This window comes from Anarrhichthys ocellatus, unplaced genomic scaffold, assembly GCF_004355925.1.
Source record: "Anarrhichthys ocellatus isolate YVR2014 unplaced genomic scaffold, GSC_Weel_1.0 scaffold220, whole genome shotgun sequence".
NCBI classification, from domain to species: Eukaryota; Metazoa; Chordata; class Actinopteri; order Perciformes; family Anarhichadidae; genus Anarrhichthys; species Anarrhichthys ocellatus.
Window position 1 is genome coordinate 4,089 of NW_022280250.1, and position 13,785 is coordinate 17,873.

Here is a 13,785-nt window from a genome sequence, read left to right on the forward strand (position 1 = left end):
TTTTCAGAATAATGCAAATGAGAAAAATTCAAAATAAATTCCAATCCCAGTGAACCTTTTGAAATCACATTTTGAACTAAAAATGAAAGCTGCTGTAGGCAAGATATATAATAGTAGAGAAATGTGAACCTCAAAGTGGGGCGTGTATGGTGAAGGTGCCGCCAACAGGTCAAAGTTTGAACATATCCAATCAAGTATCTTAACATCAATGGACAACAATCTTTTCCAGAGAGTCATGGTTTCCAGACGGTGAACCCTAAGGACTTGGTGATCCCATTCATCTAACGCATGATGAGATAAAAGTTTTAATTCCTACAATTCTTTGGTTTATAGACAAATACCTGCAAAACTAATAGAACTCCTATCATCATCAGCTGTGAGCTGCTTAGCAACGGTTAGTATGCTGAGATTCGACACTAAGATGATGAAAAGGATACACATCAGCATGTTGTCGTTGTCATTTACACGTTAGCATTTAGCTCAAAGTACTGCTATGCCTCAGCACAGCCCGTTGTATTCAGTCCATGATACAGCCTGACAGAGCCGCTAGCAGAGCAGTACACTTTGGATGTTGTTGGAGTTTTTATGTCATTTCTGTTACTTTAAACTTCACCCACTAGATGGGTTAAACACTGAGGTCAAATGTCATGTACATATATGAAGATTAAAATAAAGTTTATATAAATGAAAGTTTACATTAATCCCAAACGGTCCCCTCTGAAAACTGGTCTTGCCGGAATAGCGTTAATTTAAAACAGAGTATATATATATTGTGTATATATATGTTGTATATATTATTCCAATTTAGTGCCACCCAGAGATTCTTTCAGTCAGTGCACAGCAGGTCACATGTAAAAAAGTTAAATTTGTCATTGAGTGTGCGATCAGACCTACAGTATATGCAGAATTAAGATTACAATCACAGATTGAGAATGAATGAATATTTACTTAAAACTATTTTTATTGAAGGGAAATCCCAACTTTACCGATAACTCGTACTAAATTACAGAATTCTTCGCAGGAAACTAAAATGATTAGGAAGTTGCATAAATATAATGATTTGCAATTTGCTGCCCTCTATGCTCAAAATATCAATTTTCCAAGTCTACATAAAAAACACTGTTTTCATCACGACAACGATTCGGTCGCAATTCATTCCGTCTGGTTTAATGGTTACAAAGAGTTTCATTTGAGGTTTAAGAAAAAAGAACCGAGGAATAAAAAAAAAGAACTGGCAACAACAACATATGTACCACGAAACACTAGTTTTGTAATATTTGCAATAATTAAAGCAACAGTTTGTAGTTGTGTACTGTTTAGATTCACAGTGATGTACATGCATGCATGAAGGGTGCACAGCAGCTTTAGACTGTGCATATTTATATAGTTGTTCTTATGCTTTTGACTGTCGTTTGGTCACTGGATGCAGAATCTGATTTCATTGTTCCATAGATTTTGATGCCCTGTCAATCAAAGAAGAGCCCACAGACTTACGTAATGATTGCTCACTGCTACATTTCCACACTCATCCCACTCCGGCGCTGGAATATGCCGCTGCTCTGTCCACAGCCGAGAGCTACTCGGGGCTGGAGGGCTAGAATTACCCATGGGTGGTTTGTTTCAATTTAACAAGGTGGATTGTGGGTAGGCATTAGTGTTGGTATCCTCCTTTTTTCCCCCTGAAATCTGTCGGTAGAAGTCAGCACAGTTCATCTTTCTGTAACGAATAATAACAATGCAGACATGTAAATTACAGTGCATGTTTTGTGTTGTAATGTCTAGATTTGGAAATACAGGGAATTCATGTGACTGTTAGTATAGAGTCCAATGCACAAGCCAAAAAATGATGCAGCCAAGAGGATATTTCCATAGCAACAGCTGACACGTGAGTCACCTTGCAGTGTTCTCCTCTATCTCTCTACCTATATATACTGACAGATTGTGAACACTTTACCGTGCAGAGAGGAAACTGAATGACGAAGTTCCCCATCGTGACTCACACTGAACGTCTAACTCTCTCTCGTCTGGTGAGAACGGGTGGCAGTGATATGGAGCTCCGAATGTCAGAGAAAGTGCAGCCTTTGTAGCAGAATATGTGGGATGATGAACATCGTCTCAGGAGGATACCTGGTTAAAAACACCAGCCAAAAACAGCTGTTTGTTACAGCAGATGTTATATTAAGAACGCAAACTGAAGTCAATCACAACTCAATTTTTCCATTTCTGACTCGTCTAATGACTATAAACAACAGCAGAAAGGTCATACTCATTTCATCCCAAGTCTAAAATGAGTCAATTATAGATTATATTGTAACAATTACAGCTGCTGTAACCATCCAGGCAAATATAAACCCTGCAGGAGGGTATGTTAGGAGCTATCTGTCAATCTGTTTGTACAATGTGTATCTTAAAGTAGGGATGAAGATCCAAAAGCAGACGGCAGCTTCACACATGACTTCAGGTCACTGGGTGAGTTTATTGGGTCAGTCAGGGACCGTAGTACACTTGATTTAGTCCCCCCACAGATGCAGAGTGGGCTTGTAATGATGTATTACGGTGTGGATGTAATAGTAGTAATACTGGTCTTTTAATGACAGATCTGGTTCAGCCAATATTGTCCAGCTCTGAATTGACCAAAACTTGATGTACTTGTTGTAAATAAGATGAATGAAATCGTAATTGATAATATGTCAATTCTGCATTAGATTCCATACATTCATGACACCATAAACCAGTAGTTGTGTTGGTTAATAGATCATGAAATATGCAATTCACCCCACTGTGAAACACGTGGGTGTTTATCAGTAGAGGGTCTCTAGTGGAGAGTCCCACCTAACTATTCACATGTTGTACAATTCTGATTTCCTCTCAATGAACATAATTTGATGATTAGGAAATAAATGATCATATTTATATTTAAATATTTGCTTTGATATTGACATTGATAATTCTACTTATATAGTATTTGTAAGTTAAACAGGTAATCAAATTCTCTCTAATATGTATTTTATACAAAAAAAACTACATTTTACTAGATTACATTTGAACACATCATGATAGTGTTATAATTTAACTTCACTCAATACAAATTTTTACTAAGAAGAGCCGGAACGCATTATAGAGCAAGTCAATGCAACCTTCGTTAGCTGTTAGCTGTTAGCTCCGTTAAAAGAAAGCAGGGTGCCAAGGAGGGCTTTACATTCTGAACAATGTGTGCTTGTTAAAGTCGTGGTTGAACCATCCTCCACTGCCTGCATGTCTCCATCCTGCTCGCCCTGCAACATATCAGAGTTGATGCGTGCAACTTGGTGCCGCTGCTATAAATCCTTTGGTTATGTAACGGAGAGACAGTTGATACGAGGGGTTCAGCTGCAGCTGTTGTTTCATCAACAGGAGGCTTCCACTGAGGTGCACGCAGACGTACAAACACACATGCTGGGAGTGATTATCTGAGGGGAAAACTGGACGTCCACATGCTGCGGCTATTTCTTCTTAAGCTGTGATGCTCCGGTTAGGTGTTTAGTCTTGGTGGATGTCAGTGTTGCGATCCCTTTATAGTGTATAACAGACAGACACACAGACAGACAGAGAGGGACAATTCAAATGAAGACCTGGTGCTACTTGTCTGTGTGTCTTGTTTAATGTGGATGCAGATTTATCTCAGGTCAGAGAGACTCTGCTGTGCTCAGGAGGTGGCGGAGTTTAATTTAGCCTGGAAACCTGAACCTGTGCCTCCTCTGTCAGCTCCTTCTCTGGGCCCAGGGCAGAGCCCCAGAGGGCTGCATATGTGGGGGTGTTATGGGTGTGAAATGAACGATTAGCTGCCATCGCTCATACTGTTGCTAAACAAAGTTAAACCACGATTATGACATTTGACCTAAGCATTTAAGAGCAGCGGATCTCTTAGCTTGCCAGACAATGGGTTGGGATCTTGGACGAGAGCCCATATGTTACAGGCAGGCTCAAATGCTGCTGCTGCTGCAGAAAAGGGGGAGACCAGACAAATGTAATAAATAAGCACATTTACTTACAAAGAGCACCAAAAGCACAGAACAAATGTGGAAAGTCATAACTTCAAAGTGTTAACCATAAAACCAAAAAAAAGCGTTAACCATAAAATCTACAAATACGCACTGAATAAAGTTTTCATACTAGCATTTTGCCAACAATATGTGTAACGGCAATAGGATAGAGATTAGCATCTCAGGGTGATGATTGAACTCTTTGGTACTTATACGGCTGTTGTCTGGCGTTGAACTGGACTGCTTTACTACTTAAACTGAACACACACTGTAGATTTTTTCCCATGCAGCTCATGTACTGTATGCTCTCCGTCGGAGTCTACCTGCTGCACACCTGTTCACCTCCACTAACAATTTGACTCATAGAGACTGCAGTGTCATGTAATGTCAGCCACTGGGGGGGGGGGGGGTCATTGAGATCTCGCTCCCTTTCTCAACGGTGCCTTTTGTGTGTGCAGAAATCTCCTGCATCGTGCAGCTGCTATGTCCCAACACCTCTGTGGTTAAAAAGCAAAACAAAACTTTTAGTATCCGAGGAGGGATTTAGCTGACCTTGCATGCACTCCGGACCCGACAATATTTATATAGCTAAATGTATTCACACCTGGGTGTTGGCAGCAGCACAGGAGGAGAGAGAGTAACATGTCTGTCTCTCTGCTTCTGTCTTTGTAGAGAGAACAACCTCCATCGCTCCTCCTGGAACGCCTCAAACATGGCTCAGTGAGTTACACACACACACACACACACACACACACATACACACACACACTGGCAGACTGGTTCAATTTAAAAGTAATTTCCAGTATGCATAGTCTCAATAGCATGTATATATATTTTTAGCTTTTGTTGAATAACAAAGTTCGCCAGCCACATATCTAAGAGATACAACGTGAAGTGCAGAAGAAAGCAGAAAGCATGAGCAGATATAATGGTTTCCTGTTCGCTGCTGATATGTATCATGTGCCGATGTGTGACTGTGCAGCGTCCAGAGGGTGCAGAAGAAGACCAGCACCATGTCCCTGACCATCTCCTCTTCCTCCTCTGCGTCCTCCTCTCAAGGGCTCCCCTCCAGCTCCTCCTCCACCTCCTCCACCTTCCTGGCCCAGAGACACTCCAGCCTGGTGCAGCCTCTGTGTGTCAGCCCTCAGAGGGTAACTGCATCCCGCTCAAATGAATCACCTCATTTGATGGATGGACTTAACTTGTCGATGAAACAATGGCTTAACATGCAGTTAGCTGACTCAAAACGCCTGTTTTTGTGTTGCGTTACACTTTAACAAATCACCAAATGAATGAAATGATTGTTACACAAGTTGAATGAAATGTATTGTTTTCCATTTCCAGACTCAGAGTCCCATCTACAATCAACAGTATTCAGGGAATGGAGTGGCCCCTACTTTTGTCAAGGTGAAACACACTTTAATCTACGTGCACATACAATGCTAATGCACTTTATTATAAACATCTATCTTATGCAATACATTTGTATGATTTATTTTCTTGTATGATCTTGTTTTTGTCTTGTTCTCTGCTGCTGCTGGTCACTGAAAGTTACCACACATAATTTTGTTGTATATATACCGATAGAAAGTCTCATGTCTGTAAATTAGTATGAAGAAAATATTATAAAGAGAATGTTGGTATGACATATACATGAAAGATTACTGATCACATCCTCTCTCTCTATCCTCTCATCCGCCCTCTGCCAGTGCCTCCATGATGTGTCCACAGTGAAGGGTCAGCTGGTGGTCCTGGAGTGCAGGCTGAGGGGAACCCCCCCCCTGCAGGTCATGTGGTACAGAGAGGGCGATCAAGTGCTGGACTCGGACGATTTCAGGATACTGCGCAAGAGTGAGCGCGTGTTCGGCACTGGGCTGGGGGGGTCACGTGACTTGGACGGGATTTTAGCTCCAATAACCGAATCAAAAGTCTTTTTTGAAGCTGTAACTTCAGCATTATATGACAACTGACTCTATATGCGGCAATGTTATAAGATGAAAGTAAAGCGTGATTCATTTCAGAAGTATTTATATCGATGGTGATGAGTTCACTTCAAAGACAAATTACTTTTCTCTCTTCTTGTTTTCCCAGAGGCCAGCTCTGCATCAGTGCCAGGTAGAGTATTGGTTGTTCAATAATTGTTATAAAGGAGTTTAGTGCTCAGAATTGCTATTGTGGGGGGCGGGGGGGTGACTGAATCCAACCACATCATGTCATGTGGAATATACCAAACACATCCCCAAACATACTACTTATACCAATAGCAAGTAAGCCAGAATGAACAAGTTGAAACCAGTTTTAACTTCAGTTATCATGCAGTCATGTACAATTTCGTAAGTGTATCACGGAATAAGGGCCAAAACAATCATTGGTAAATATTGCATTCTCTTTATTCATCGAGAGAGAATTCTCTCGATGAATTTCCACATTTCTCTGGCTCTAGAAGCAAACATTCAACAAACAAGATGCATGAGTTGATGAGTTAGAGCACTTGACTTGCAGCTTTCATCCTGTGTGCACTTTTCATTTAATTATAAAAAAACGACATTTATGTTGTGGTGTCGCCCGGCTGCAGAGGAGCTGTGCACCCTGGTGATCTCGGAGGCCTTTCCAGAAGACTCAGGCCTGTTTAAATGCGTGGCCTTCAACTCCTTCGGCACGGTCTCCTGCTCAGCGCTCCTGGAAGTTTACAATGGTCAGATGGCTCATTCATACAGCACATAGCTAACCTGTCGAACTGTGTACAACAATAGCAATGATCAGCTTTTAGAGTGAGTCATCTCTTGCTCTGCACCCTGTCATGCAGACCTGGAGGAGCAGCTGGAGGTGGAGGTGGAGGCCGCTGGTCAGCAGGAAGAGGAGGCAGCGTTCCAACAGCACATGGACTTCCCGTCTGAGCTGTCCGACTCCATGACCCTCCCGCCTCCTGAGTGGCCCAACAGCCCTGTAGAAGATAACATGCCTGTAGCAGAGTGAGTAGATGGTACACACACACACACGTAGAACACACACGTCAATCAGTCTGTGAACAGTATTCACTGACCCCAGTGTTTATGCACAAACCGTTATTTTAATACCAGCAATGTGCTGCTTCTTTTGTGGCGCTAATGCTTATGTGTGATAGTGTGCACGTGGTGCTCCACCGTGCTCTACAATTGTCTTATTGTGGAGTAAAAAAACAATCCTTTATTTTACCTGCACTCATTCCCCACATGCTGGAATGACCTCTGATCCTTGACCTTATTATTAATAGTTACTTGCAGTCAGTCTTGTCATTACTGCAAATGATGGTCAATTGTATTGTGTCTATAGGAAACACAAAGTATCATTTCAGTTTATGGAACAGGCTTATAAGTGTATTTATGTATCCAAGTCATTCACACACTTTTTTTTGTTACAATGTAGTGTCAATGTAGTGTGTTCAGGAGCACACGTTTCCAAGAAATGATGTTAAAACTGTTGCAGTTCCTCTTTAAATCCAGACGAGGTCGCTGTTGTATCATTCTAAAATTGAAGAAGAAGACAGTTTTCAAGTTCACCCTTCTTTCGTTCTGCTTTTCTTTCTTTCACGAGAAATACACTATATTGATTAGGCGTATCAATGAGAACAATACATGCAGCTTTTGAGAAGGGCTGTAAAAATACAAATTGATGTCAAAGAGTTAACCAGTCAGCGGGACCCGCGCGACCCTTTAGTCTCTCTGCCTCGTGAGCGCGCGGTGTCACCTGTTACAATCAGCCTCCGACTCTCAACCCGGTGCTGGGATTACTCTTCACGCGGGGAAAGTGCGCTTTGTTGAGCCAGTATTAAAGGAAAGTGGTGCAGAAACAAGGTAAGAAGATATCGTCCCGTTCCAACCTGCCGGGGACTTCTGTTGTTTGGAGTCATACTTTTAACCTCTGTGGTGTACTAATACATTCACGTTAGTGTCTGAACAAGCAAACTTGTCTGACTTGTTTACATCATGGGAAAGTAATACGTTAGTTTTGTCCTCCTGAAAAGGTCGAACTATGTTTAGAGCACTAGGGAAGTGGACTTCAGTCTATTCTGGGGCTTTGTGTCATCTCAACCAGCCGGCGTCCTAATGAAGCTAACGGGACACAGTGACGGTCTGACGGTAGTCCTCCTCGCTTTTATCCAACACGTTTATTTGTCAAAAGAAGCCAGTTTTACGGGGTTGTTTTTTATATCAAGCTGCAGTAAATTCGACGCCTGTTGGTAACTTTACTGATACATGTAACGTAACGTAACGTTACAGCTGAAATGTGATATTCTCTCTCTCTCTCTCTCTCTCTCTCTGTGGGATGTTGTGGAGCTGCTTCCGGTCTTTATTGTGCTGTGGAGTTGTGTTTGCAGTATGACAGACAGCACATACTAATAGCTAATGGTTCTCTTTTTCTATTTAGTGTAAGGAAATACTGAAAATGGAATGGTGCGTTATGAATAATGTCTGAATATGCATTGAATGTGTTGAAACTCTGTAGACATGACATCTATCACACTTCATCCTGATAGAGGATCCCTCCTCTGTTGCTCTCCCACAGGTCTCTCCCTCTTTTATCTCCGTTAAAGGGTTTTTTGGGGAGTTTTTCCTTTTCTGATGTGAGGGTCAAAGGTCAGAGGATGTCGCATGTGTACAGATTGTAAAGCCCTCTGAGGAGAATTTGTGATTTTGGGCTATACAAAATAAATTTAATTGAATTGCATTCACGTACAGGCATATAATCAGACACTAGCTTTGGAATACAATGTTATTTTTTGCAGTGTTTAATACTGCACCACAAATAAATGATCGGCTTGTTGGACAACACTGGATACGATATTCAAAACTATCCCACTCAAAGTGCATTCATATCACAGCACATGTAAAATACCACGGACGATAGTTCATATTAGGTCATACTTTATCTCTTGAGCTTTTTGTGTTGTTGCTGATTGATTCAGCGAGTGTGTTTTTAATGGTGACCAGTGAGTGTTTCATGGTGCTACAGGAGAGTGTTGGTGATCTCATGTGGAGAGCACACATGGCGTCGGTGTCCTTAATAATGATGTCTGACGAGGAGGTGTTGACGAGTTGTCTTTTAAAGATTACGTCAGCTGTGAAAACAAAAATTCTTGGAGGCATTTTGTATGGCATGTTGGGCTTTCACCAAAATACGGTCGTAAAGAAGTTATTCAACCCGATTGATGAGTTTGTTGGAGACATTTAGGGCTGGGCAGCACAGGGAAAATCAACTACTGTGATATTTTTGATTGATAATGTAGGGATGACCATTGGTGCTCTCACTAAATATTTACAGAAAGACATTTTTATTCAACGATCATAAGAACGTGGATATAATGACTGAGTGGGTAAAGTCAAATAATAGAACAGACACTTTAAATGACATCACTTTATTGTAATGCAGCCTTTAAAAAAAGGAAACTACAACACGTATGCCATATTATGATATCCAAAATCTAATGCGATGTCTAGTCTCGTTTCATGATATAAATATAAAATCCATATATTGTTGATGGTAACTTCCCTCCTGTTGTTCGCCGGTGTTAGGTTTTTAAGACCAAAGGATGAGAGAGCCGGCAGGCCGCAGGTACTCTTCTGCTGCGAGCTTCTTACTGCGCACGCGCATCAGAAGAATGAGCTGGTTCCGGTTAAAAATGAAAACAATATTTAATGTACTACACAAAGTTCACTTACAAACTGAATTAACTATCAATAGTAATGTTCTCGAGAACGGAGACCACATGCACGCACCTCACTCGCAGGTCTGAATTCAGGTACTGAAAAACGAGAGTGGAAGTGGTCTGAGGAATGCTCTCTCGAACGTTGTCTTTTATATCCCCTGACAGTCGGAAAGTGTCCGAACTGTCCTAAAACATGTGAATGATCCTCCGTTGATCAGTGATTGGCTCCATTTGAATCCTGTCCCCTCCCTGGATCGATCCTTTGTGGCAAACATCTTGAACTCCTCCTCTCTGACCTGCTGGTCAGTTGTCCGTCCCCCTGCTGCACCTCTGAAAAGGCTCACTCAAAATGATCACTTACTGACCCTCAAAACTATTCATACAGTGTATAATACCTTTAGTGACTATACTTCTATGATTTAATACATTCAATGAGTTAATATACTCTAACATATAAAATCCTCTATAAGTGAGGATATTATAAACATAATACATTCCATATGGAAACATATTGTGACTAACATATTTATTATTGTGACACTTCTACTCACCACTAGGGGTGTTATTTAATCCTACTAATAATGCGTTTAATACTGAAATTCTCCACACCGGTCATACAGAGGACTTAGGGCAGCTTAGCATTCTCCTACCCACAATGCCATGCAGATCTTGTGTGTTTTAAAAGGATTGGCTCACCAGTAGAGCGCCTGCACCTGCCAGCTGATGTCCGAATTCCAAGACCAATATAGCTTCGCCCACTTAATTATACAAATACACATACTGTGTATACCATCACCATACTAAATAACACACACACACACACACACACACAGTCTGCTCTCCCGCACCAGAGACCACATCACCCCAGTCCTTCAGAACCTCCTCTGGCTCCCCTCACAGCAAAGAATCCAGTTCAAGATTCTTCTCATCACACACAAAGCCCTTCATAACCCTAAACCCCTTCATACCTTTAGACCTCCTGCACCGACACACACCCAACCGCTGACACCAACCTCCTTACATATTCCTTGTCATATTGACTCATATTGACTGTGATTGATAACATAAGTCACTGGTGCATCACATTCAGGTGTGACTCCTCCATGAGCCAGGATCACTATCATTACTACTGAACCTGTGCTCTGTCTGCTATGAAACGTCTCATTCAGATTCATTGCATCAGCTTTGGGCTATATGACTGCCGATAACTCACAATGAATTTCCTTTCAGAATACTATAAATGTGTCTCAAGTAGTGTAGAAACAGGTGCTAGAACATGGTGTATTCCCTGAGGAGCAGCGCAGTGTTTAGCTGTAAAATGTCACTCTGGGTCAGCTGATGCTGTCCTGTGCCCTCAGGGGACCAGGAGAAACGCAGAAAGACAACGGTACAGGAACTCCTGTTGGTCAGAGTTCCTAAAAGTAATCCTGCTGAAGCTATGTAACACGACTCTATTCATGAGACGACCCTGCATCTCGATCTAGTCGATCTAAATCATGTCCTCGGTGTGTGTTTACCATGTCATAAGCAGACAGAGACAAACCTTCTACCATATCATAAGCAGATAATTTACACAACAACAAACATCCCTCTGACCCCCCCCCCCCCCCCCCCCCCCTCCCTCACCAGAAAAGACACCTTTCCATGTTAATCATTTTGTGCTGCATGGACTTGCAGGAGGCAGATGAGATATTTTAGCGTCACTACTATATTCCACCTCCAACCCAAAGCCCTTTGCTAGTAGAGTTCTTGACCAGACTGCCAAGAATGTAGCCTTCATCCAGACCAAGGTGGCGAGCCTGGTAGGAGTCGCAGCATAGTTACAATCCAATTCAATGGGCACACTTAAGACATAGTATTGCTTCTTTATGTCCCCCCCTCACTCCTCAATCAGTTCACCCTTAAAGGACTCTCAGGTTCCCTGTGCTCTCTGTTGCTGATCCCAGAGCCGGTAGTTTTTAGGAATAAATCCTAATCTTTACTTTCACGTCTGCTTCTGTCAGTTATCCAGAGCCTCAGCCGGCCGACCACTCCTCTGAAGAGCCCTTTGGTCGCAGCGAGGAGGAGCGCGCCCCGAGCTCAGGGGGCCAAAGGTCACCAGGGGTCCCCGTCCGAGCCTATACGCCCAGCCCTCCACCACCACCAACCCAGGTCAAGGAGATCGCCCAAACGCCCAAGCTGTTCAGCCCATCCAAGCTCAGCTTCACTGTAAGAACATGTCTTACACAATGTGTTGTGTTAAGTAGCTTCATTCCTCAATGTCCTGTCTTCATCACAAATGGTAGAATTCTACCTTCATTCAGTTTTTGTGAATGTGTGTCATCTCCCTCCAGTCACCCCAGCCCCCCCAGTCCTCCCAGCCAGCAGGCCCCAACATGAACCTGTCCGATCTGCCGACCTTCACTCCCAGCGTCTTCCCCCCCAGCGCCTTCAACTATGAGCGACCGCGGCATTTCATCCAATCTCAGCCGGCCTTTCAGGCACCCAGCTATGACAGCGTTCTGAAGGAGGCCCAGGAGAATCAGAACCACTCCCAGCAGAACCTCGGCCGGTCCCAAAGTAATTCGAACGTCACGGAGACACAGAGTCAAGCTAAAATGACGTCCACGCAAAGTCAGTCTTTCTCTCAGACTCAGTCAGTGTCCAAGTCTTTGTCACAGACCCAGGCGCAGTTTCAGTCACTAAGCCTCAGTCAGGTCCAGAGCCAGACCCAGGTCCAGAGCCAGATCCAGACCCAGGCCCAGGTCCAGACCCAGACCCACGCCAACGGCATGGGCAAGTCCTCCCCCTCCTCTTCAAGTCTCAGCTCTCCCATTGCCACCCCAGCCTCCTCTGCGCCTCCTCAGTCCTTCACTGCCTCCATGCTGAGTCCCTCTGCCCCCACCATCCCGGCCTCCTCAGCCTCTCTCCCCCGCACCACCATGCGCTCCACCATCACCCTCACCCCCAGCATCCCCAGTGCCACCGGCCTCGGCAGCGCCACCCTGCCGGCCAATCAGGACACCATATCGGTGCCCGCTGCCTACCTCTGCTCGGTGCTGCCCTCCCCGTCTGCCTTCTCCCCTTTTTCCTCCTCCAAGCTGTCTCCCAACTCCAACCGTCCCCACCTCTCCCTCTCCCCCTCCTGCTTCCCACCCGCCCCCTGCAGCCCTCTCCTCCCCATGACGGCCCAGCAGCCTCTCCCAGTGTCACCGTCCCTCCCTCGCTCCCCTCTCTCCCCCTCCTGCTCCTCCTCTCTGCAACAGCCCACCACTCCCAACGGTCAGAACAGAGTACCTCCTGCTGTGGTCTCCTTGCCCGCCAGCTACAAGGCAGCACCAAGCATGTGAGTCAAAGTATACGGCAATTTGGCATCCACGATTTCAAAGAAATCTGGGCAGTCTCTCCAGTTATGTGTCGGTAGGGACATTTGGGACTTTATAAAAGTTATTTGTTTTTTAAATTTTGGAACCTCAGCTCCGATTATAAATAAACTGCAGCTAAAATAAACTCAGACCGTTAAGGGCAAATACATGTGTCAAAATCAATGTTGCTCACTGACATATCTCACACTGTGAGAAACATTTTCTCTAGTATTTAGTGTACAGACATTAATTACATCATAACAAAACAGGAGTGGTGTTGTTTGATGGAATCAGTTATATAAAAGCAGGAAGCAAGCGTGGCCACCAGTTTTTTGCAGTCTCTGTATTAAATGCATTTAATAGCATCTATTAGTAAGAAAAGTTCACCCAATGAAGTGCAACAACGGGTCCAGGTCACTGTAGGGTTAAACTGGTCAGCTACGGACAAGGGCTGGATAAAAGTTTGTATCTTTACTTCCTTACTTTCATCGATCTAACTTGTGTTTCTCCCTCCTTTGTATCACTCCACCCTCAGCCTTCCCAAGCCCATTGTGAAGAAGTCTGTGGCTCCTCGGCCATCTTCCTCTCGCTCCACAGACGAAGACATCCAGGGCTCCAAAGACGCCCTCATCCAGGATCTGGAGAAGAAGCTGCGCTCAAAGGAGGCCAGGAGGACAAACAGCCAGGTGTGTGTGTGTGTGTGTGTGTGTGTGTGTGTGTGTGTGTGTGTGTG

General features: G+C 43.7%; 1 protein-coding gene across 1 annotated transcript in view; it reads left to right on the forward strand.

The window, feature by feature from the left end:
• The first annotated feature begins 12,865 nt into the window (after window positions 1-12,865).
• The window catches only part of myot (myotilin), a 7,124-nt gene continuing 6,204 nt past the window's right edge, over window positions 12,866-13,785 (forward strand). The window contains exons 1-2 of the mRNA XM_031879047.1: window positions 12,866-13,033; window positions 13,588-13,738. Of these exons, the coding sequence (XP_031734907.1) occupies window positions 12,870-13,033; window positions 13,588-13,738 (315 nt within the window). The 5' untranslated portion in view covers window positions 12,866-12,869. The remainder of the gene's footprint in view (window positions 13,034-13,587; window positions 13,739-13,785) is intronic.